Genomic DNA, 25919 nt, shown 5'->3' with positions numbered 1-25919 from the left:
CTGGCCTGCCCAGTCTTTGGAGTCACCTCAGCTGCCCCTCTGCCCCCAACAGTGCCCCTCTGATCAGAGAAGCCCCGTGCCGCTAATTCACGAAGCCTTCTGAGTTTAGTTCAAGCATACCAGGACCTAGCAATCCTCAGCATCCATCCAGTGAGGCCAGTAGGGTAAAGGCAAAACCCCCGTGCACCGAGAGGCACTGCTGCTGCTGAGTCGCTTCAGTCGTGTCCGACTCTGTGCGACCCCAGAGACGGCAGCCCACCAGGCTCCCCCGTCCCTGGGATTCTCCAGGCAAGAACACTGGAGTGGGTTGCCATGTACTTCTCCAATGCATGAAAGTGAAAAGTGAAAGTGAAGTCGCTCAGTCGTGTCTGACCCTCAGCGACCCCATGGACTGCAGCCTTCCAGGCTCCTCCGTCCATGGGATTTTCCAGGCAAGAGTACTGGAGTGGGGTGCCATTGCCTTCTCCAACAAAGAGGCACAGGACTCACCCAAAGCTACACAGCAAGTAAAGAGCAGCCCTGGTGCCCTCCTTCTCGCCTGAAGTGACTCCGCGTGGGAGGCTCGCGTGGGTGAGGACGTGTGCCTGCACTGAGTGTTAGTGTTAGTTGCTCAGTTGTGTCCGACTCTTTACAACTCCACGGAGGGGTAGCTTGCCAGGCTCCTCTGTCAGTGGGATTCTCCAGGCAAGAATACTGGAGTGGGTTGCCATTCCCTTCTCCAGGGAATCTTCCTGACCCAGGGATCAAACCCACCTAAATCCAGCAAGAGTTTCTCTGACGTCCTTCACACAGAGAATGTAGCACCAGTAGCATTTAGTGGAAGTGGCTTATTGATCCTAAAGTCTATAATAGTGTCCTTTTTTTCCTTACTGTTAAAGTAATGCATGCTTGTTGTAGAAAGTCTGGAAGTCACAGAAAAGTTAGAAGAAGAAAAACAAAAACTGCCCATCATCCTTCCAACCAGGAGTTATCCTGGGCAACATCCTGGTATATTACTTTCTGGTAACTGTATAATTTTCTGTCCTTCTCTTTTGGACTTACATCATGAGCAGTTTTCAAGGTCATTCGGTATTCCTAAAAATCATGATTCTTAATGGCCCTGAGGAGGGGCCCGGATGAGGGCCAGGGCTGCAACCCCTTCACAGGTCTGCTCAGCCCCATCCTGGCATACCCCCATCATGGGGACTCTGTGGGGATCTCCCCCCTCGGTGGGGAGGAGAGGCCCCCCCGACGCTGCAGTTCATGGTGAAAGGTGGCCTGGCCTGGACATCCCAGGCTGGAGAACCCAAGGGGCTCGAATCTGTGTGTGACTCTGGGCCTGTCTCCCCATTGTTCAAAAGGGCAGACTAGGCTTCATCTAGCCCTTGTGCCAGTCAGCCTGCTTTGAGGCCTGCTTGCCAGCTGCCCACAGGCACGGGGCTGCATTCTTCCCGAGGGCCGGCTCGACGTCAAGTGCCTACTGTGTGCAGGTGTCAGTCAGCCTGGGCGACGAAAGGCCCCTGTTCCTGCCATGTTCTCCCGACACCTGCGCCTCCCCCATGCCTGCCCGTTTTAACCCGCAAGCCCTTCCAGCCCCCGCCTCCCTGACCCCTCAGCAGTGGGGGGCTGGAACCCAGCTGGGCAGGGGTGGCAGGGATCCCGGAAGGAGCCATCTCCGACCCCCTCCACCCGCCAGCACCCTTGGTGGCCCTAAGACAGCTTTATGGAGGACGGGTCGAGGCTGTCTTCCTCTTGGCAGGTTTATTTCTTCATTTTTCAAGCCCTGCTCTGATTTTTCCATGTCTCCCCGCCCCCTCCCTAGACATGCTTCCCTCCCCTCCCCCTCTAATCTGTCAGCCCAGCCAGGAGAGAGGGCCACTGGCCTCCAGGTGATTGAATTATTGTGCGGGGTGGGGAGACAGGCCAGGGTTTTCTACGTGAGTGCTTTTGGCTTCCTGCCCTTGGAGAGGGGCTGGGGAGGGGGAGGGGGTGTGGTGGCGGAGACTGTGGGCCATGGGTTTCCCAGACACCCTGCACCGCCCCCCTCCCCTGTCTGGACCGCAGATGAGCCCTGCCACCGACAGCGCTGGCCCAGGGCCACTGCTCTGCCCCCCTGCTCTCCCCCAACGCCAGCCCTGCTCAGGCCTCGATTTCCCCTCCCGCCAAACGGGCAGGTCTCTGTCCTGATGCCAAGGGGAAGAAGAGGCGTCCAGGCAGCTGTGACTGCTGACTCACATGTGAGAAATTCTTAAACATCTGCTATCTGTGTGTTGTGGGCCAGGGACTCAGGATGGAGAAAAGAAGGGAGGTCAGCGCTTGTAAAACACCTACTCTGTACAGCAGGCATGTTCGCGTGCATGACTTCATATTTCGTCCCCTTACCCCCCGCCCCAGTCGTAACTCAAAGATAATAACGAGTAAGAATTACTGGCCTTATTTTTACAGCTTAGAAATGTTCCTAGTACAGACTTCTTCTCCCAGGAACCTTGGGTTCTTGAGGGATGAGGCACTGTCTGGGTCCTCTCTAACTCTCTGGGGGCAGCAGAAGACTCAGAAGGGACCCAGCAAATGCTGCTGGTTCTACTGAAGTGAGACCAGAGAGGTGATATCACCAGCCCAAGGTCACATAGCTAGAAACGGAGCCCCCCTTTGCCTGGCTCCAAGCCACTGCTCCTGGCCTGGGTGTTGACAGGGAGGTCTGCCGTTCCGGCTGGTATTATCTAGTTGCAAGGCTGCTGCAGCGGGTCGAGAGCTTGGTGGCCCCAGGTCTCACCCACTCCTCCCGCTGGTGTCTGTTCTCTGCTGCTCAGGCCCCCACACACTCTCCAGCCTGCCTTCCCCCGCCCAAGAGGAGGGGCTGGAGGGGGAAGCCCCCGCCCCCGCTCCGCTCCACACTCCAGCTCATGGAAATGGAAACCTCATTGGCTTCATTATCCCAGGCTGAATGAGCAGGGTTGCCATGGTGACAGCCGTCTCAGGCCCATGAGGGGGCAGGGAAGGGGCTGGCGAGGCCGTGGCAAGTGGGACCGGGCAGCGGGTGAGCAGGCGCGCCGGGTGGGCAGCCCTCAGGAGCATCGGCCCCTCGTGCTCCCTGCCCTCCTGTCGGGCCCCCGGCTTCAGATCCCAGTGTTTGGTCAGGGAGAAGCAGGCAGGCCCCATCCTCCAATGACTGGCCCCTCACTCACCTGTCCTGCCGCCTGTCCATCTCTTCCTTTCAGGGGAGGGTTAAAGGTGCCTCACACCATCCTGGAGGTCAAGATGGAGGGCAGAAGTGGGAGCTGGGGGCCAGGAGAGGGCAGGGCCTGTCCCCCGAGGACGTCCGCTGTGGTGCTCTGCTGGCCTCTGCAGTGGCATGGCCCAAGGAAGTGGCTGAGGGTTCCAGCCAGCGTACACCCCAGCACTCCTGTGTGCCCTGAGTCATCACCTCGGTCCTCAGGCATAACCCTTTTACTGGAGGCTGGGGCTCCAGATGCCCCACAGGACAACAGGTGTGACGGGGGCTGTGGGGACGCCAGCAGGGGATCCGGACCCAGAACAGCCTGTGCCCCGGGAGGCCCCAGGCCGGTGTCCTGACCTCTGGGCCTGAGCTGGGCCTTCCCCACGGCCCTGACCCAGGGACCCTTGTGCCCAGATGTGCCCTTGTTTCCGCAAGGCCTGGACACCCCCTTGCCCTGTGGCCTGTCACCCCGGGGCTTGATTTCTAAGCACACCACCATAGGGTAGGCCCTGGCCCTGCCATTGCTATGCTCAGGCTGATCCAAGGGAGGCTGGCTGCGCCCCCATTTCTCTTCCGGGTTCCCTGGTGGCCCCCTGGGGTGGCCTTAGGTAAAGTCTGCCATTCTCCTCTGGAGCATGCGGCACAGCCAGTCCCATCACATGATCCGGAGCCATCGGGACAGCCACCAAGGGCCCCTGCTGGGGGTTACTGAGTGCCCTCAGGAGACATCCCCTTCAGACAGTGCCAACCCCAACTCCAGTTTCAACCTTGACCCTAACCCTAAGGCCACATCCAGCCTCAACCCGTCTCCTGGCCCAGCCCACATGGGTGTGTTTCCCACGTGCTCCCGCCCCTGAGCTGCTGTTGAAGCCATTCCGTCCACCCGGAATGCCCTCCCCTCACAGCCTGCATGCTGCCAAGTCCAGCCTCCTCCCATTTCCTATTTCAGATGAGGAAACCCAGGCCCAGAGAGACATGTGACTTGTCCAAGGCGATTGGAGAATCTGGGCAGCATGGCCTGGGGCAGGGTGTCCCAGGAGGCCTGGCCATTCATTCCCCGCTGAGATGGGGCAAGAGTCCACGTGACGCTGGACGAGAGCCCAGCAGCTCAGGGCTGGTGACAGTTCCCTGTCCAGGCAGGTTTGGAGGGGAGGCTGACAGCGCCAGGGTTTCAGCACTCTGGGAGGGGCCCAGGAGGGGTGCTCAGGGGCTGGCCCCAGCCTTGCTGATCCGTCCGACCATCCTGCAGCCCCGCCCACAAATGGGTCACGTGCTAGTGCGCAGACAGGTGGTGAGCAGCAGAGCTCAGCAGACATGGTGTCCATGGCACTGCTGTGGCTGTGCCTCCTGCCAAGTGGCGGGGAAGGAGGCACAGACAGGAGAAACCCCAGCACCTCCCTATGACAGGGGACATCCAGAGGTCCCCACACAGCCACCTGCCTCTCTGCTGCAACCAGATTCCAGGGGCTCATTCCAGAGTGCAGAGTCCCCCACCCTCCAGGGGAGGCTGGGGCAGAGCCCAGGAGTCAGTGTGTTTGCTGCTTCCCAACCTGTGGGCAGGGCTTGCCTTGCGGCCTCCAGGGGCCGGGCCAGCCTCAAGGTCTTGGGCCCCAGCCTTCGCGTTTATACAGAGGCCCCTCCTTGTACTCCTGGCTCCAGGGTCATGACCCCTTGCTGATCTGCCTGGGCCTTGTCCTGCCCAGGGCCAGCCTCAGACCAGCGCTGCAGTCCTGTGCCCTCCTTCTCCCCTCTCATCCATTGTCCAGCCACCCAGAGCCCACAGTCTGCCACCACTGACCTCCCCTGACTCGGCGGCTGTGTGTCCCAGACCCACCTCCCGGCCACCGCCCGGCTCCCCGCCCGTCAGCCAAGGGCGGCTGCTGGGCAAGGCTGTCATTTTCCCAGCTAGGGATTATAGGTTTGGGGCTGAAGGAGTCTGAGCTGGAGGAGGAGGAGCGGAGACTCTCACCCTGGTGCCAGTCCCCAGAGACACCTCTCGGGTAGGGCAGCCTGGAGTGCTCTGCGGGCCGGGATGGGGATTCCTGTAACCTGACATCCTCCCAGCTCTGCGTGTGCACGTGTGTGCGTGGATGTACACGCCTCTCAGAAGGGTCAGGCCCTCGCTCATGCTAATTTAATTTAATCCCCCCAACCATCACGCAGGCACGCCTGACTCATTTCCCAGCTAGAAAAGGCAAAACTCAGAAAGAGCTACACACTGGCCTGGGTCACACAGCAGGTTAGGGCAGAACCGAGATTCGGCCTGTCCCTGGCCCTCAACTGCCACGTGCTTGGTAGCCTCTTTGCCCTGCCCTTGCCCATCCTCCCACCTGTGGGGGTGGGGTATCAAGAGAATTGGCTGGGAGATCGCAAAGGGGCCAAGGGCTGGGTACCCCATGGGGTGTGCTACAGTTACCCACTGTAGCCGCTGCTGGGGAGGGTGTTGCCAAGCCAGGTTTGGGAAAAAAGCGGCATCCCTTTTCTGTTCTGTCCTCACAGTGGCCCCCGGGGCCTGGTTTAGACATCTGGCCCCCTGTAAGCCAGACTCAAAGAGTGTGGCAGCGCTAGTTCTGGGCATGCAGAAGCTGGAAACACCTCGTAGTTTACAGCTGTGGGAACTGGGATGGGGTTTAATACCAGTGGAGTGATCCCAGCCAGACCCAAGCCTGGACCCTGGAGCCCCCCTTCCATTGTCCCCTCTGGGGGAAGCGCATTGAGCATTTGTGTGCCAGGGACACGGGCCTGGGGACCACAAAGGAGTTTGAGGATTTGAGTCAACACAGTGGAGTGGTTCTCTGAACAGGCTCTGGAATCAGACTACTCCCGTTAGGATCCCACCTCAAGTCACGTCACTTCTCTGAACCTTGTGTGTTGTTGTTCAGTTGCTAAGCCGTGCCAACTCTTTGTGACTCCATGAATCACAGCACACTATCTCCAGGAGCTTGGACTCATGTCCATTGAGTCACAGTGATGCCATCCAACCATCTCATCCTCTGTCATCCCCTTCTCCTCCTGCCTTCAATCTTTCCCAGCATCAGGGTCTTTTCTGATGAGTCGGCTCTTTGCATCGGGTGGCCAAAGTATTGGAGCTTCAGCTTCAGCATCAGCCCTTCCAATGAGTGTTCAGGGTTGATTTCCTTTTAAGATTGACTGGTATGATCTTGCTGTCCAAGGGACTCTCAAGAGACTTCTCCAGCCTCTGCATGTGACATGTGCTCAAATGAGACAAGCCTTATAAATTTAGTACAGTACAAAAGCACGTGGTATGAGTCAAGAGACATTCGCTAGTGTCTTCGTTTTGTGAGTGCTAAGGGTCCTGATCCCAAACTTCTGAGCAGTGAGGACCAGAGTATAAGGGCTGGCTGTGGGGTGGGACCTGCCAGAGGGTAGAGGATGGGTAACCTGTGTCTGGGGGTGCTTCCTCAGGGGCCGGGTCACTCTGGAGCCAGCATTTCTGATACACAGAAACAGGTCCCCCACCCCAGGTCGGTGACCACTCCCAGGGCTGAGCCAGCTGTCCACTGGCCACCACTGGCCTGGACCTCTGTGGAGCTGACCCACAGGTGGCCAGGTCACCTGGACTCATCTCAGGAGCAGAGGCTGCAGGGAGGCCTGCCTGTTCTTGGGAATTCACTGCATGTCTGCCTGTCACAATTCCCTCGATAGGGAAGATTTGTGAGTGAGCTTTGCAATTCTGTTTTCTCTGAGGGTTATAAATCAGCTGCATGCATGCCCTGATGCTGCCCAGCCTGAGGTGCACACGTGCACACTCACATCCACACTCGGAAACACAGTCCAGGTCCTGCCTGCCATTTCCATGAGGTGGGAGGCGGCACTCTCTTGGAAAAACCCTGGCTCCCAGTGGCTGCCTGGCCTTCCAGAGTCCCAGAACCATCCAGAATCAAGAGCTCAAGGCTGGGAGGCAGGATGTCCTGGTGGTTGGAGAAACAGGTCCTGGTATGAGTCATCTGCATGAATCACTAGCCTGAATTTCAGGAGTCTGCCTGGCCTTATAGATTACTGTGTGCCCCTGGCCACGTTGCTTACAGAGCTCTGTGCCTTGGTCTATAAAATGGAGCTAATTGTAACATGTACTTCATAGGATGATGAAAAGAATAAAATAAGTAAATATGTGTAGAATGCTTATTGTTGTTCAGTCCCTAAGTCATGTCTGACTCTTTAAGACCCCATGGACTGCAGCACAGCAGGCTTCCCTGTCCTTCACTGTCTCCCAGAATTTGCTCAAACTCACGTCCATTGAATCAAGATGCCATCCAACCATCTCATCCTCTGTCGTCTCCTTCTTCTCCTGCCTTCAATCTTTCCCAGCATCAGGGTCTTTTCCAGTGAGTCGGCTCTTTGCATCAGGTGGCCAGAGTATTGGATCTTCAGCATCAGACCTTCCAACGAATATTCAGGGTTGCTTTCCTTTAGGATTGACTGGTTTGATCTCTTTGCTGTCCACGGGACTCTCAGGAGTCTTCACAGAGTGCTTAAAACAGGACAGACACATAATGAGAGCTCAGGGAAGTTTGGCTATCATTATCATTGTCATTAGTTAAGGATATACCTAAATTTTGGCATCAGACCAGGGCTTGAATTCCAGCTCTGCCTCTTGCTAACTGACTTGGACATGTTACTGAGCTCCCATTTCTCTTCTATGAAATTGACCCTTACTACCTACTTCATAGGACCATTCTGGCCTTAAAGGAGATAGAGCTTGTGAAGGATGCAATGTCAGGCCCTCAGGAAACACCGCCCAGTGCCACAATGTGCCTCGAGGTGGAGCGTGGGGACTGGGCCCTCTGGCTCAGAGCCTCCGGATAACTCTGCTCTGGGGCCTATCTTCCTGGGGAATGTTTAGATAACAGCGGGGACTAGGAGGGGAGCACAAGGGAGAATTTTAGGAACTTCTGTCTCCCTTTCACCATCAGGGGAGTAAACCACTAGCCAGAGCGACTCTCCCCTCCCTGCCCCTGTCATTCCATCCACCCCTCTCCTGAGAAGAGGGTCAAGACTGACAGGTGTGACTCACGGCTCTGCCACTCACTTACTGGGTGGCCTTGTGCAGGTCACTTGACCCCTTCATTCCCTCCAGCCAGGAATAATTGTGCCTGCTTCCCCTGGCAACTGGAGAGAGAGAGACAGAGCGTGCGGAGCACTCGGTGCAGCGCGCCCGGGGATCAGCGCTCTGCAGATTCCGTCACTGGCCGCTTTCTGCCTCCTCTCCTCTCCTCCTCCCACTCACACCCCACCCCTCCCACACCTGCTGCTCGAATAGCATCTTCCCCGGCCAGACGTTTACGTATTTCTCTCTGGGTAACCGGGCTCTAAAAATCCACAAGACGCCTCTGGAGCCACATGAGCGAGCCTGGATAGAGGGAGGTGACTTCAGAAATTCAGACCTTCTGTCTTCCCATGCCGCTCCCCTGTGCCAGCCACACGAGGCTAAAGCATGCTAGACACGAGACCCAGCCTTGCTGGACCATTGGCCGCCCGCCCCAGAGACTTTACTGTTCCCACAAGGTCCCCAGGTGCTGTCAAACGCAGGCTTGTTTGCTAGCATTTTTTTTTCACCTGCTCAGCCGTAAAGCCCTGGAAAGCAGTGATCCAGGGATGAGTAGCTGCTTGCATGAGTGCGGTGGGGAGAGGTGGGGACTGGTGCCCACATTTTTGCAGAGCTGACATTTTTGCACCTCTCCCACCCAGCGCCCTGCCTGGGAGAGTGGGATGGTGAGACCTTGGCCGTGGATAATAGTCGGGAGCATCCCAGGCCAAGCCTTGGTCTCTCGGCAGAACTTTGGAGGCCGGACTTCTCGTTGCCAGGGAAACCAGTGTGTTCCCTGGAAAGGAAACCACAGTGCCTTTGGCTGTTAAGATGCACCCCCTCCCTCCCCCACCAAAAAAAAATGAGTTCCCTCCCAAAACTGATTCCCCCAAAACTGTTGAGTCGGCAGCATCTTGCCTCCTCCCTGAGCCTGCTAAAATTATAGAAAATGAAATCTGCCCCGACCTTGTGCTTTTCACCTCTTTTTTAAACATTCCACTGTAGCATGAGGACATGTTTTGTTTTTTCTTATTTATCTTCCTCCCATGCCAGCTGGGGCTCCGAGCCCTTCTCTCCTCTGTTGACTGGAGCCAGAAAGGGAAGGACTTCCACATCTTTCTTTTTTTTTTTTTCGTTCAGCTGTCAGCAAAAATAAAACAAGTAGGTTTATATTTGGAAAGCAGAGGGTCTCAGCCACCAGATCACTATGTCCAGGGTAGGTCACAGCCTTGTATCCTCTCATGTGACAAAGGCTTGAAATTTGACCCACAGATTTGCAGAGTGGGGCTTTTGCAGCAGGCCTGTCTTTATTCATATCGACTTTTAAATGCCATTGGAGCATCATGGGGAATTCTCCACTGGCTGGGAAAGGGTAGTTCTAGAAAAGAATCCTCTGGAACATTGCTCAAGTGGTCTCACATGGGCAGATCTCTATGCAAGGATGAAGGGAACTTTCACCCCATTTCAGAAACAACGTACCTGGGCCTCAGCAGGGTTTTGAGATTGGCTAAAGAGTGGAGTTGGGTTTCACAGCCAAGGCCACCCTGTGGGTCAGTTCATTAGTAAAGTGAAAGTCATTCAGTTGTGTCTGACTGTTTGTGACCCCATGAACTGTAGCCTGCCAGGCTCCTCTGTCCATGGGGATTCTCCAGGCAAGAATACTGGAGCGGGTTGCCATGCCCTTCTCCAGGGGATCTTCCTGACCCAGGGATCAAACCTGGGTCTTTTGCATTGCAGGTGGGTTCTTTACGGACTGAGGCATCTTAGAAGCCCAATTCATGAGGAAACAAAACAAAACAGGAAAGAAAGGAAAGAGAAAGGTGGCTAGTGTTCCTATCAAGATCCCTGACGCTTCAGGGGAGATGGCAGGGAAGGAAACGGCTGTGAAGAGATCTTGGTCCCAAGCCCAGCATGCCCCGCCCGCTCTCAGGCTAGGGTCTCCCCATCTGTCTTGGACCTGAAGCTTCTAGAGCCCCTCCCAGTTCTGCCGCACGGTCAGTGTTCCCAGGACCATTTTGTCTTGGTAATCTGAGCAGTTAATTTTTCACCCAGAAGTGACTCTCTGTTCCGTAAGTAATTTTAAACAAATTCTGTTCCAGTCCCTGCACTTCCGTGGGGGGAAAAAAACAAGACCCAGCTGGGTTTTCCACCATCCTCAGCAGACAAGGGTTTGCAAGCAGTATGTACTCTAGGCTTCGATCCCTCAGAGCCCGGGGCAGCGAGGGTGCTGTACTGTGTTCAGGAGGACAACCACGAGGGGCCCAGTGACCCGGCCTCCAGTCAGCCAGATGTGTCCCAAGGAACCATCCTGAGAGGGCTCAAGTCCTTTTCAGCCCCATTCTAGGTCTTCAGCAGATCCTTCTTGGTGATTCCTAAACCCCTCTGTCAGATCTTGCTATTAGCGTGAGGCTCTCAGAGTAAACTAATGAATTACAGCATGATTACACAGCACATAATTAACTTTGTAATTAATATGCAACTGCCACTTAAGCTAAAACACTGGTTATAGAGACGTACGGCAATAGTAAATCACAGGTCAGAAATAGCACTTTGGAATTTTCAAAAGAATGAACGTAAGCAGGGAATCACTTAAGGCAGCGGGGCAAGTTAATTAAAAAGCAGATGAATTGTATGCATCCTGCTTCGCTTCAATACCTTCTCCTTTAAGAAAGACCCCGATGCCATCCTGCCAAGCTGACTGGCCAGGCCTGGACAAAAGGACACTGGGCATGGATGGTTTTATTTCCAAAATAAGTCAGGCCTTCATTGCCCCAACCCAGCCACCCCCATGTCTTGGTCCTGGCCCCAGCCACACTGCCCCTCCTAGGGGCCTGGCTCTGCCCCTCCACCTCCAGAAAGCTTATGGGGTTGCCACCAGACCAACTCTGGGCCTTCCACAGTCTGGCCCCCATGGTGGGCATGGCCATCTGGTCGGTTAGTACAGCCTGGCTGCCTTCCCCTGGATTCCAGGCTTCTGGAAATCCGGGATTCATCTTACTTTTTTTTTTTTTATTGTTATTTGATTTTTCCTTCCCCCAGCCTCCTGCCAGAGCGCTGAAGCTAGAAAATGCCTTAGGGATGGTCTCACCCAGGCAGAATTTCACCCGGACTAAGAACTGAGGGGCTGAGTTCTACAGTCACCTAGTGAAGTGGGCTCAGGCCTAGGAGGACTCTCTCTCTGCATCTCTCCTAGTCTCACATCAGGCTGGGTGGGCCTTTGAGATGAGTTAAACCCAGGTTCCAATCCCAGCAACCCTTCTGGTCCACTGTGTGACCTTAGGCAAGTTGCATAACCTCTATGGACTTCAGTTTCCTCATCTGTAAAGTCTGAGCAAGGATGCCCACCTCCCTGGGTTGGTGTGAGAGTTAGGGGAGTAATGTGTGTGTGGAAGGGCCTGGTGCAGAGGGAGTGCTCACTGGATCTTGAGTGTCCCCTGCTGTCCTCAGAGGTTTAGGGGGTACAAGGAAAAGTATATGACATCTCAATCGGCCCCATCCTTTACAGGCTGAGAAAACAGGCCCAGAGAGGCCAACTGTGCATCCACGTACCGTGCATGTAACTGGCATGATTGGAGCCCTGCCCCCCCAAGACCAGGAGCCCCCTGAACACAGATAACTCTTATCCATTTTCTCCAACTCTAGCCTGGGCACAGCAATGCAGAGCTAGCAAAGGGTGGTACCCAGTGGGTGGCTGAACTGAAAGTCCTCTTCCAGAACAGCCTTGAGCTGGGGTGTCTGCAAAGAAGCTTTCTCAGCCCCCAGCCCTTGGATGGTGTGGAGGTGGCTTGGCTTAGGGGAGGGATGCTGGACTTTCAAGTCTGACAGACAGGTTCAAATCCCAGCTGTGCCATTTTCAGATATTGGGCAAGTTCCTTAATCATTTTCATTCTTATTTCTCCCCATCTGTAGATGGCAGTAACCATTCTAACGATATCATTTGTCTTAAAGATAAGTCACATGAAACAGCAAATTGCCACCCAACACACAGTAGGTACTAAATGATATTGCTCCTCTTAATCACAATCACAGAGATTTCTGAGTGGCTGTTGAAGGGCCACACAGGCCGGCGGCCTGGGGCAGGGGTCTCTGGCGGCCGCGGCTACCTTGGCCTGTGCCGTCTCTTTAGGTTTCTTGGCTTAGAGGGGGCAGAGAAGGTGTCAGCCTCCCCAGACAACCCAGCCTCTGCCTCAAGCAGCTCAGTTGACCTTCCAACTCTGGCCTTTGCCCTTCTAGAAAGTGAACCTGGGCCTCTCTCCTCCTGACCTAGGCCAGCATTGCTGGGGGTAGAGAGTTGCCGGGCCCATAGGCAGGTCCTGGCCGGTTGGGTACATCTAAGCTATTAAAAATCAGAGATATCACTTTGCCAACAAAGGTTCGTAGTGTCAAAGCTATGGTTTTTCCAGTAATCATGCACGAATATGAGAGTTGGACCATAAAGAAGGCTGAGTGCCAAAGAATTGATGCTTTCAAAATGTGGTACTGGAGAAGACTCTTGAGAGTCCCTTGGACAGCAAGGAGATCAAACCAGCCAATCCTAAAGGAAATCAACCCTGAATATTCATTGGAAGGACTGATGCTGAAACTCCAATATTTTGGCCACCTGGTGTGAAGAGCCAACTCATCAGAAAAGACCCTGATGCTGGGAAAGATTGAGGACAAGAGGAGAAGGGGACGACAGAGGATGAGATGGTCCAATATTTTGGCCACCTGGTGTGAAGAGCCAACTCATCAGAAAAGACCCTGATACTGGGAAAGATTGAGGACAAGAGGAGAAGGGGACGACAGAGGATGAGATGGTTAGATGGCATCACCGACTCAATGGACATGAGTTTGAGCAAGCTCCGGGAGTTGGTGATGGACAGGGAAGCCTGGCGTGCTGCAGTCCATGCGGTGGCAAAGAGTCAGACAGGACTGAGCGACTGAACAACAGAAGTGACGGTGGCCTCGTGAAGCTGGCCGTAATACTGGATTCAGCATCCAAGGCCCCAGGCCTCCTGGGCAGTGGGTTCCAGATCTTGGTGTGGATGCTCTGTGGCCTCTCTTCCCGCAGACACTTCAGTTTCTGGTCCCCTACCCTGCCAGGCACCGCTGCCCCAGCCTGCCCACCCTCCTCTGCAGTCTCTCTCTCCCTGCTGTCCAGCCTCTTCACCTGGAAGCCACTCAAATTCCCCGCAGGGAATTTGTCAAAGCCAGTTCCAGGGAAAACTAGTCTATGGGATTTTAAAATGTGTTTAGTGGAAAAAGTTGTTTTGCACTCCAGTCACTTTGGGAAAAGCCAGATGCTCTAAGGCCCTTTATGTGCAAATGTGCTTCCTCCTCACCAGTGGTGGTTGGAATATGCAGCTTCTCCCCAGCCTGTCTTACCAGAGGATCCTTCGTCATGAAGGACCCTTTTCCGCGAAACTCACCCCAGGCAGCCTGATCTGCAGTGTCCTAGCCGCTACCCTCCTTTTCCCAGAAGAGGCAGTGTTTCTCCTGTGGTCCCCCGCCTCCTCCTGTGGCACTGCCCACCTGGACACTGCATGGGTGTCCGGTGCCACTCTGGAGCGGCAGCACTCTGTCCATCTGTCCCGAAGCAGTGACCCTATCCGTCTGTCCTCCTGAGCTTTTCAGGACTGGCCTTTGCCTCAAGGACAAATCCCCCCACCCAGCACTCTGGCCGGTGGGCACAGGCCCCTGCCTCAGCCACCCACGTCCTCAAAGGCACCTGGCTCTGAGACGCAGGGTGGTTCCCAGAGGCGCCTGTGTGAGGGTGCATGGAGGGAGAAAAGTTGAAGGTCTTTCACGTCTAGAGTGGTGGCTTTTAATTCCCCCCACCCCCCTAGCGGATACCGCCTCCTCTCTCTGGCCCTGCTTTCCTCCTGCTTGTGATGGAGATGATAAGACCCACCTGGTCCTGAGCAGAGCTGGGGCCCACGTGCTTGGGGCTGTGCAGAGTGCTTCCTATTCGGTGACTCATTTAACGAACTCAGCAGCCTATGAAGTTGACACCATTGTTATTGCATCCATTTTACAGATGCCTGAGGCACTCAGAGGAGAGCATTTTGCCCCAGGTCACAGAAGCTAGCACTTGAAAGAGCCAGGATTTGAACCCAAGCAGCCTGGTGACCTGATCCACTAAGCTATATTACCCACATAAATGAGGTGATAACAAGGGTTATGTACTGATGTGAGAGTTGGATCATAAAGAAGGCTGAGCACCTGAGAATTGATGCTTCCAAATTGTGGTGCTGGAGAAGACTCTTGAGAGTCCCTTGGAAAGCAAGGAGATCAAACCAGTCAATCCTAAAGGAAATCAACCCTGAATATTCATTGGAAGGACTGATGTTGAAACGTTGGCCACCTGATGCAAAGAGCTGACTCATTGGAAAAGATCAAATGCTGGAAAGATTGAAGGCAGGAGGAGAAGGGAATGACGGAGGATAAGGTGGTCTGGATGGCATCACTGACTCAATGGACATGAATTTGAGCAAACTCCAGGAGTTGGTGATGCACAGGGAAGGCTGGAGTGCTGCAGTCCATGGGTCACAAAGAGTCGGACAGGACTGAGCGACTGAACAAGAAGGGTCAAATGAGGTTATGACACCAGGGTTTTGTAAACTATAGAGTTCTTTGCACAGAGTGTCAAGTCAGCACTCGGTTTGGAGCGCTTGGTGTAAATCCTTGTCTCTCAGTAGACACTCAGGAAGCGTGTTTTCAGGTTGCTTGTGAGGTACCCAGCTTGTCCCCGAAGGGCCCCAGAGATGAGGCCCCCACTCCCAGCATGAGTTGGGGTGGCTTAGTCCCCGAGTCCCTCACACCCAGAGATTCCCTGAGTGCAGATCTGATGACAAGCAGGGTGATGGACACCAGACCCAGCTGACTCACCCCCTTGCAACCACAGGCTTGGACGTACGGGGTCAGTGTGCCAACATCAGCCCAGCTGGGATGCTAGAAATCCCCAAGGAGCCGTGGGGACTTCACAGGGTTTCTGCAGAAATAAAATCACAGATGCTTCCCACTAGGAGCAGAGCGCTTGCCGCCGTCAGGGTTGGCATGGCTTGCCACGGTCACCCTGTCCTTCCTTACCCACACCTGGAGACCCCCGAGAGCTCCCTGGGGCAGCTCCCTGTGTGAGCTGTCTGGGGCCACAGGTGTGCACTCGGCAGACACCTGCAGGAGGGGCCTGGCTGTGGATGGAGCCGGGAGAGCCGAGACCTCCAGGGCAGCCCAGGCTCCCGAGGGCTGAGTGTGGCCCCAGCCCCACCTCTGACCTGTAGCAGAGGCTCAAGGCTCTGCTGTACCTCCAGCCACACCCCTGCCCGGGGCCTCAGTTTCCTCTTCTGTGAACAATGGGTCTGAGCAGATCCCCAGATCCACTCTAGATCTAAGCCATGAGGACTGGTTTTGTGTTGGTTGGCTGGTTGGTTTTTTACCGTCTACCACTTGTAAGTCAAATAAATGCCTGCTTTTTGATTCCTCTGTTCCCCACCTCCCTTTTCTTGAGAAATTTTTAAACAAATCTGACAGCTCATAGCAACTCTCTAAAAGAGAAGACATTCCCAGTTAGTAATAATAAGAGCCCAGGCTCGGGAGAAACAGCTGCGGCCCTAGACCAGCCCATATTAGTCCTGCATGATAGGGGAGTAACGACCCACCCACGCTGAGCCTTCCTTTTTCTCCTCTGCAGAATAGGCTAATACTGCCCACCAGCTGCTGTGAGGCTGTGACGGATGGAAGGTTGCTTGACATGTGGCTGGTTTGCCTATGTGGTCCAAACGTGGGCTCTCAGCTCGAGAAGAGCCCGGCTCTGACTCCCAGTTTAGGGTAAAGAGGACTAAATCGGGGACTGGGAAATTCGCACGCAGATCTCTGCTCATGTCTTGACTGGCTGGTGCCCCTCGGCTAAGCTTTCCCCACTCTGAGCCTCTGTTCACCCTCCTTTTAAAAATGGAGGTGCCCAGGGGTTTTCTTCTCATATGTTGGCACCAAGTGGTTAAGAATGCCTGGGCAGAAGGGTGTGTGGACGATTGGCTGGGTCGTGTGTGGACCCAGTGGAAGAATGCAGTGACTGCTCAGCCAGGCCTGTCGGGTGCAGGAGGTAGGGGCAGCATCCTTACGCCACGCACCTTCTGCCTGCTGTGTGCTTCTTAAGGGCTCATCTAGTTACACTGACTCTCCCTTGGACCTGCCATTACCCCACCCCTGTCTGGAGCTCCTGGAGAATGCCAGGCCGGTGGATTTGGAGGCTCGAGGAGCTAGGGTAAGGAAGAGATGGTGGAGAACACCGTTTTGTCCCTAGAACTGGAGCTGTAGGCATCTTCAGGGCATTTACAGCCTTCTATAGGACACCAGCTGGTAGTCAAGGGACCCTGGCTCCACCTCCAGCTTCATCCCACACTATGTCTTCTGAGTTCCTCCAGGGAATTGTTTCTGCCTTCCCCCTTCCCCGCTTCATGGCATCTGAGCCTTGGGAATCACAGGCAAGAGCCTTAAAACAAAGCCAAGTCAGGGCTGCTGCTTGAGCACAGCTGTCCTAGGGAAGGCTTGCGGCCCAAACAGCATCAGGCGGGACCGTGACTCCCTGGCTCTTCAGTGACAGTCACCTTTGTCACAGGCAGAGATGTTGAGGAAGCCTGCCACGTTCGCACGGAGAGCATGATGCAGTGAAACCTCATGGGCTGTGTAACCAGCCTGGGGTTCAAGTCCTGGCACCGCCACTGCTTGGTAGTGTGACCCTGGGCAAGTCATTCTACCTCTCTGAGCCTCCGTTTCTTCCTCTATAGTATGGTAATAATAACTGGAACATCACAGCGGAATTCTGGGGCTTAGAGCGAGCTGATGCGCGTAGGGAGCCTAGCGTCCGGCACGGATGAGTCCGTTCGTTGCTCAGTTGCCGAGTGGTGTCATTCTCTTGCCACCCCATGGGCTATAGCCCTTGCTCTGCTTCTCTTTCCATTTGGAGGAAACAAAAAGCAGAGATGGCATAGCCTTGGGGAGGAGAGGAAACCCAGCAACCTGACCCAGGACGAAAGCTGGCCCTCTTTCACCTTTTGCAGAGAAGCTGTCAGTGAAAGTTCACTGTGAGGTCATGGACCTGGAGTGTGGCCAGAGGGTGGTGGGAGGTTTTGACCCCGAGAGTACGGACCTGGGCCGGCTAAGGCGTCATGGGCCCCCGGGAGATGAGCACACCTGGGTGCAGCTGGGACTCCCAGGACCGTGCGGGTTGGGACAGTGGGCTGGCGCCTTTATCAGAGCGACACTGACACGTGTCCTCCCATCCTCTCCTCTGGATCAGCTCTTATGTCCCGGAACAGGTTGTCAGGTGTACCTACCTGCCCTCCGGAGGGGCCCCTCTGAAACACCCAGGGTGTACATGGTGTTGTCCCACTAACCACCATTGACAGTGGGGGTTCCTGTAGGGGAAGGCGGGTGCTGGGAGACTGGGTCATCAAGAGAAGTGGGTCCACCCTTCCAGCAACCATGCCAAGTCAGAGCGTCTGAACTCTGTGGCCAGGAGGTATGCAGCTTTGTCCAGCCCTGGCACAAGGGGCACTCCCCAAATTAAGGAGGGGTCCTGCGTTTGGAAGAGACTGTTGTCCAAATCAGGATTTCCCTTTTCAGAACAATGTGCCCTGCGTGACTTCACTTACTCAGCTCCTCCGCTCAGTGGGAAGGGAGGGGATACATCTTCCTGTTTCAGAGATGAGGGCTTGGGAAGATAAAGGGCCCTCCCACAGCCTCCCTGCCAAGAAGGTCTGGCTCTCAGGGCCCACCCCTATCCAGGGACCCCACCAAGAGCAAGGCCACAAGCTGGCCCCAGGGTCTGCTCCAGCGGCCTGGCCACGAATGGGAAGCAGCTGCTCTGGGGCAGCTGCCTGGAGCTGCCTCTCCCCTCTCCCCACTCGTGCTTGCCCCTCTGCCCTCCTCCCTGACTTCCCTGGGCCAGGGCACAGAGTGACCCCGACTAGTTTGCTTCACCATCGCCTTTTTCCTCTGCCTCCAAGCAGCGTGCCTGGAGACCTGCTACACCTCTCTGAGCGCCTTTACTTTAAGATGAGGAAGGCATCCAACTATATCAGTGCTTTCTTAACCTCCGTCTCTTTCATACCATTTATATTATGTTGAAAATGGTCCTTTAATCCTTCCAGGTGTGCCATCCCTCCCGTATTTAACCCCATCCCAAATCATAATATCCACAGACTCTCCAGTGATCGCTGTTCTAGCCCAGACGCTTCACTGTGGAAATGTGAAGTCTTGGTCCATGGACCGCCTAAAATCACCCTTGTTCCACTAGCGGTACATGGATCACTCTCTGGGAGCCCCAGCCTGGCTCATCAGAGTCTCCCTGATGAGATCCTCCGATTAGGACCAACTCCTTGCTGAAAACCAATCCATCCATCCATCTGATGAGCATTGCTGGGCACCCACTGAGTACCAGGCCCAGCCTGAGTACTACGCTAGACTCTGGGAATCCACAACTGGAAGACATCTCAACTGATGGGGAGCGAGATGCAAAGACCTCTCCCTCATCTAGTACCACCAAATCGGGGGTCTGTGAAGGGGCACTGAGGACATAGAAGTGAGTGGCTTTGCTGGGGGAAACCAGCCAAGAGGGTGACCCGCGAACCAGGCCTTGATGGATGGAGGGGGCCAGGCATTGTGGGCTGAGGCACAGAGGTAAAGACCTAGAGATGTGATCTTCAGAACACGGTCCCAGAGGCGGGCAGCAGCCCCACATGGAGGATATGGGATCAGCAGGGAGTGGTGGGAGGTGGGGGCCAGACAGGGGCTGACACTGTCACACAGAGGTCACTGCTGAACCCAGGGCCCACAACATCCACCTCTCTTGGAGTCTGAGAGCTGGTAAACCTGCCGACCAGGATGCATCCCCTGGAACCTCAGGTCTCCCACCATGCTGAGCATCAGGCGCATCCCAAGCTCCTTGGCCATGACGATGTCTTGGAATGCAGCCTCTGCTCTGCAGACTGTAGGTACAGCCCCCCGCCCCCTGCTGCCGGCCCCGCTCGTCCCAGGGGACCCAAGCTGCAGATGTGCATGGCGATTGAATCGTTTCTGCACACCACTGCTCACACGGCTCCCCTGGGGACCCGCCACTTGCCTGTGCAAGCTGTCAGGAGATGTGTGTGCTCCGTGCGTCTGGGTCAGCACTCAAGTGTGTGTGTGTACCTATACTTAAGTGTGCAAAGGGGGTGCATAAGCATGTGTTTGTGCACATACAGATGCAGAGGCCTCTCGGCTGAGTTCTTGTTTGTTAAGTGTGCCAGTTGTTGACCTCCAAAGGGGAAAATAAAACAGCCTGATGTTAGTACCCCTGATCCCAGCCCTGGGGAGCTGCCTCCAAGGTTCCAGGGCCGCACTTTCCATGGAGCAGTTTAGAGCAACTCAGTATTTCTAAGGAGGAGTCTAGGAGGGCCATGTGCCTCCTCCAGCATTTTAGACCAGGTAAGAATCTGCCAGGGAGCCAGGAGGTGGCCCAGGTCTCTCCTTAGGCCCAGCAAGGTGGGTTCCAGTCCCACTCATCCTTCTTCCCCTGTGTCCATCCCCTCTCTCCACCCCTGCCTACCATCCCACCGGGACATGTGGTCTCCAGGCGCCCTTTCCACTCTCCACAGTCTACTCTCCGAGCCGCCCTACTTGCCTGAGGGCAGCAAGCTTTCCTTGAGCGCATCTTCTGTGCTGAGCTCCCCTGAGGCTGGACTCACCCAAACTCCCCTACTAGTGGTGAGTCGTGCGAAATGAAAGCTTGGCCCTTTCAAGCACTCCCCTGTGAGTTGGGAAGCTAACCCAGATGTCACCATTGGAAAACCTACCTACACGCATTTAAGTCAAGTCGAGCATTAGCTTCAAGGAAAAGCGTGTCACAGAGAAAGGGGACGCATCTGAGGTCTGAGGTGGCCCTGGAGCAGTGACCAGCCCACCCTCGGAGTTTCCTGGGCCAGCAGGCTCCCCGCAGGCCTGCCTTGAGACAGCCTTTGCGATTCTAGAGTCAAGCCATCTTACACTTGTTGAGATGGCGTTTTCCAAACAGCTGGAGCTCCTGACACCAAAATCCTAAGATGTTGAGTTTGAAGAGCCGCCAGCAGCCAGCTAGGCTTTGTTTTACAGACGGGAAAACCAAGGAGGGTGGCAGAGCTGGGCTGCCTCCAAGCCCCCACACTGACTAGCCTTGCATCCCCTGCAGGCTGGGGGCTGCTCAGACCAGGACAGAGGGCCCGGCACCACAGGGGTGGACCGCCTGAGCCCACTCTCCATTCGGAGGCAAACAGATGGCAGGAAGAGCCAAGGCATGGGTACACCCAGGGCCTGGCCACCAGTGATCTCCAGCTGGGAGGGAGCCTGGCCGCAGCGGGTGCTGGAGTTACAGCCGCCACTGAGGATTTGTAGCGACTCGTAAAGGCTTAGAGGTGTCCAAGCTGGAAGGAGGGAGGCAGCAGCCAAGCCCAGCAGCGCTCCTGTGGTGGAGGGCGACCTCTGCTGGCCGCTGAGCGCTCCCACTTTCCCGCACCGGCCAGTATGCAGGGAGCCCAGCGGCACTGGGATGGCCTTGGAAGCAAGTGGATGGGTGTGGACAGGTTCCAGGGGCACATCTTTCTGGGCTCAGGCACAGTCTTGGGTGGGGACTTCCAGGAGTCTCCGACCTCCAGTCTTGGAGGATTGGAAAGCGGAGGGTTTGAATCAGCCCAACACCATCCCAGCTGTGTGACCCTGGGAAAGTCACTTCATCCCTCTGAACCTTTTAGGATTAAGCGAATTAGCAGTGCACAGGGCCTGGCCTAGTGCCTGAACACAGCAGGTGCAGAACTAATGGGAAATCTCACACTGCCCCTCAGGGAGCCACCCTTCCCATGCCTCCTTCAGCACCCCGCTTCTCCTCGTGTCTGTGATCTCTAGCCTTCTAGGCCTTGGCCCTCTTCCTTCATGGGCCGGCAGCACCAGCCCATCCATTCCGGGTGTTAACAGCCCCAATTTTCCGCCGATCTTGGCGGCTTACAAGTGTCACCTCTCCTGTGAGTGTCTCCTTAATCAACTGGACGTTTTGTTCTTTCATAGATTGAGACATACACGACTTGCAGTTGTCCCTGTGACATGTGGTGTCTCTCCTGTCAACCCTCTGGGTCTCACAGGTGTCCCAGGCCCAGCCATTCATGTCTTGGTTCCTACAACACGGAGCCCTGGCCTGGGAGTAAAGCCCCCTGGGATCTCGGTCTAGCTCAGAGGTGCTGTGTGGCTTTAGACACGCCCCCCTGTGGGCCGCAGGCCCCCAAGAATAAAACCAGCTGAACTCGAGGTGGTGGAAGAACTCAAGGCAGCTTTGGTCAGTGACATTCTGAGCATCTTTGAATCCAGGCGCTGTCTCAGATCAGAAAGGCCTCCAGACAGGACAGGGCAAGAGTCAGTGCAGAGACAGACCCAAACTTGGACAGGCTCTCTCCCCTTTATTGTTTGCTTTCCTCAGGGGAAGCCTGTGGCCCCCTGCTTGCGACTCAACAGGGAAGGACAGCCTCTGGCCCCCCAGGTGGCTGTCTTGGTGGGTTTGGTGCCTGCTTGGGGCTTCCCTGGGTGGGCTGGGCCCCCACCCCACGCCCAAGCCCCAGTCATTCTACAGGCACTTATCAAGACCCCACTAGGTCTCTGACTCTATAAACAAAATGCTGTGCCCATCCTGGGAAAAGTTCCTACCTAGAGACTGTTGCGAGACCACCTAAAGTGAAAGTGAAGTCACTCAGTCGTGTCCGACTCTTTGTGACCCCATGAAGAGCCCCACCAGGCTCTTCTGTCCATGGGATTTTCCAGGCAAGAATACTGGAGTGGGTTGCCATTTCCTTCTCCAGGAGATCTTCCCGACCCAGGGATTGAACCCGGGTCTTCCGCATTATAGGCAGACGCTTTTACCATCTGAGATCCCTCACCAAATTTCCACAGTTCCAATTCCTAACCCCCTGGGCGGTTATCTTCATCAACAGCACCCCCTGCTGGCCACATGGGCCGGCGCAGGCCTTTTGTCCTGGTTGGCTGCTGCCTGTGGGCAGGGGGTTGAGGTCTGCACAGGCCTGGGGTTTCCTCTGACTTCCCTTCAGACTCCTCCTTTTTAATGGGGCCCTTTGGCTCAGCACCCCTGCCCTGCTAGCTGTGGAAACAGCAGTCTGTAATTGGAACCCTGGCAACCAGTGTTCGCTCATGCCCTGGGTGGGGGCTGGAAAGGCCCAGCTCTTTGTGTACCATGTGGTGCTTGAGAGACCACCTTCGGGCCTCAGTTTCCTCATCTGTAAAGTGAGGATATAGTAACCATGTCTTTGCCTAGTGCCCAGACCAGCATGTCCTTGACATAAGAAGAGTTCAACAAATAGTCATATAAAAGGTGACGTGGAGTAGATACCGGCTTGGACCAAGAGTTCCATGAGCTCAAGAAAATGGTTCCATTTTCACCTCACCATGTTCCATAGAGTTAGCACAGTATAAGATGTTGACAAGTTATTTGCTGGGTGAGTTGGAAGCATGCAAGGATGGACAAGTGGAGAATAAAGATGGATGGGGTGGGTGGATGGATGGGTGGACGGATGGGCAGACAAGCAGCGAGATGGATAAATGATGGAGAAGTTGCATATCTGGGTGTGTAAATGTGTGATAGGAAGGACGCTGGCAGAGTGAGGGTAGAGGAGGTCAATGTGGGGATGCTACCCCCATTTTTACATTTTTGCTGGAGAGCTACAAGATAAGATGAGCCCAGCAAACACTGATCAAAGTACAGATGCCCAAATGACCCAGAAACTCCACTTCCAGGAGTGTGTTCTCTAGATTAATTCACACGTGATGATGTGGCCGATATAAAACTCTGGCACTGTTTGCAATGAAGAAATCTGGGGATAGCGCAGGCTTCATCTTGGGCTAGAGTGTGAGCCCCTGGAGCAGAAGGGCCTTGTCTAGGGCCTCAGGCCTTAGAACAGCACCTGGCCGGGGTGGATGTTCAGATGGCAGTTGGATAAATGACTCATCAGTGCCTGGGATGCTGTGCAGCCATTAAAAAATGAAAAGGCTCTTTATGTCTTGATGTGGAATACACTTTGAGATATCGTTAAGAGGAAAATAGCAAGGTCCGGAGAGTGTGTGCAGAATGCTATCGTTTTATGTTTTTTAAGGGGTGGCAGAGGATAGTACACATAGATATTTGCTTCTCTGAGTCCTTCAGAAGGAGACAGATGACACTGGTTCTCTCCAGAAGGGTCCCTAGGGGCAGGGGACAAGGCCAGCATGACCCTGGACACCTGTGATTTTTGAACCACGCCAATGAGTCGCCTTTTCAAGCACAAATGGGAACAATAAGAAGTGCCTGAGAAGAGCTGTGCAGTGAAGAGCTCCTTGGAAGAGGAACAGGGCCTTCTTCCCAAGGCTGCGGTCAGGCAGACCATCGGCTTCCTGAACCAGGGTGGGGGCAGAGAGACAGGACGTGGGAGCAGACAGGCAGACACACAGTCCAAACCGCCACTTGCCACGGGAGACCTCAGACCTCAGTTTCCTCATCTGTAAAATGCAGACGAGTCTAATCTTACAGAGTGGGTATGAGGAGTTGAGGAGAGAATGCAAGGGCCCAGTACACAGCAGGTGCTTGGTGGATGGGACGTTTGGTGACATGGCCAGAGAAGAGAGGCCTTCGGGGGGCAGGTTTTGGGATAGCAGAGAAGGCCAGGGGTGGGGGAACCTCTGCTGAGTCCCCTGTGTCTGCAGCCAGAAATGCCCCGGGGTTATGAGAGGACAAACAGCCAGTGAGGAGCAGACTTCTGCTGAGGCCTGGGAACCCGGACTCCTGAGCAGGGGGAGGGCCAGAGTTGAACCTCTCTCCATCTGTCTGCCTCTCCTCCATCTCTGCCTTCGCGCTCGTGGCCTCCCTGGAGAAGCCTGGGGGCTCCACGGGCTTTGCGGAACTGAGGGGACCTCGTCACACACATGCTCGCCTGCCCCAGCCCCAGCATCATTCAGGAAGAGCGAGCCTGCTGAGTGGGACAGCCCTGTGCCCGGTCCACTCGGCCAGGAGCTGGCAGTCAGAGTCCTGGGGCCCGAGTCGGGCTCCCTGTGCCACCCTGGGTAACTCCCTTCCTCTCTCTGAACCTCAGTCTTCTTGTTTGGAAAAGGGAAGTGGTGCTGATGGCTACCTACCTTCTTTCTTTCCTGGGAGAGTAAAGGGGAAACATGAAATGGTGGTTAGTAGACTCCAAGGCATGGGAGACGCGGGGAGGGCACCCACGGCAGGATTGCTGCCTTAAACGACACATGCGCAGTCAGGCTGTCCCACGGGGAGATCTCGGCACACACGTGCACACATGGGGAGATCTCTGCACACACGTGCACACACAGCCACGGCAAGCGGCCTAAGTCCCGCAGCAAGAACCCGAAGATGGGGCTGCCGTTGCCGCCGTCGCCACCCAACACACGCGTGTGTGTAGACACGCACGGTGGCCATGCCTGCCCAGTGCTCACATGAGCCACCCACGAGGAACACCCAGGAACACCTCCTGCCCTGAGCCCAGCGCTGAGCCTGGAGAAGGGCTGCGCAGCCACGGGTGTAGCTCCTCCTCCCGGCCCGGGGCTGCCCCGGGGCAGAGACCAGCGGGCCTGGCACAGCCCCGGTGACACCCACTGTTCTCTGTCTTCACAGGCTGGACGCCGTTCATGGCTCTCGGGTAGAGCCCAGCGAAACGGCCAGAATGAATTCTATGGACAGGCACATCCAACAGACCAACGACCGGCTGCAGTGCATCAAGCAGGTGGGTGTGCAGCCAGGCTCCCGCCGCCCGCAAGGGCAGGGCACCGAGGCGGGCAGAGCAGAGGGGGCGCTGGTGGGCACTGTGTGGTAAGCGCCTGGGATGCTGGGTGGAGGTGAGGGTCAGCAAGGGCCGACTGCTTGAGGCTCCCCGCCCACCCACCTCGTGAGAACTGGCGTGGACCAGTCTCACATTCAAATCACTCCGCTGAGTTCAAATGCCAGCTCCGTCTCGTCCCTTCCCTGCCCTTCCCAGCTGTGTGACTTTGAAGCAGTGTCATGCCCTCTCTGGGCTCTGCTGTGCTCTCTGGGTTGTTTTGAGGATGCAATAAAGTGCCTAATGTCTCTCCCAGACCCAAGCTCCCCGCCTCTCTGCTCTAGTGGCTCTTTGTAAAGAAATAGAAAAGGAAAGGTCTTGGAAAATCAATCATCTTACAGAAAAAGAAACCGAGGCACAGAATGGGGAAGAGTTGTCGCCTGAAGTCACAGAGTACAGCCCCGCTGGTGCAGGGAGAGCCTCGTCCCCGAGGGTGCAAGTCCCCCCCCCCCCACCCCCCGCTGCCTGTGCTCACACCAAGCATTAGAGGTGATGTGCCTGCCAGGGCTTCCCAGGTGACTAGTGGTGAGAACCCACCTCCCGATGCAGGAGGCAAAAGAGACGGGTTTGACCCCTGGGTCGGGAAGATCCGCTGGAAGAGGGCATGGCAGCCCACTCCCGTATTCTTGCCTGGAGAATCCCATGGACAGAGGAGCGTGGCGGGATACAATCCATGGGGTCCCACAGAGTCGGACACGACTGAAGCGACTTACCACGCACACACGCTGTCTGTCTGGATTATTCAGACGTAGGAATCCTTCACAGTGGGCTCAAAAGTCCCCACTTTAAGAAGCCTGGTTGAACCTGGGCAGGCAGGCGC

General features: G+C 55.5%; 1 protein-coding gene across 2 annotated transcripts in view; it reads left to right on the top strand.

Annotated features, from left to right (window-relative positions):
* Positions 1-25919, top strand: part of ZMIZ1 (zinc finger MIZ-type containing 1) — a 148262-nt gene that overhangs the window by 13589 nt on the left and 108754 nt on the right. For both annotated transcript variants that reach the window (XM_068981604.1, XM_068981603.1), the window contains exon 2: positions 24898-25006. In XM_068981604.1, coding sequence (XP_068837705.1) covers positions 24947-25006 — 60 coding nt within the window. In that variant the 5' untranslated portion in view covers positions 24898-24946. The remainder of the gene's footprint in view (positions 1-24897; positions 25007-25919) is intronic.

This window comes from Capricornis sumatraensis, chromosome 10, assembly GCF_032405125.1.
Source record: "Capricornis sumatraensis isolate serow.1 chromosome 10, serow.2, whole genome shotgun sequence".
NCBI classification, from domain to species: domain Eukaryota; kingdom Metazoa; phylum Chordata; class Mammalia; order Artiodactyla; family Bovidae; genus Capricornis; species Capricornis sumatraensis.
Note: the sequence above shows the minus strand (reverse complement) of the source record. Positions and strands in the feature narration are given on the sequence as shown.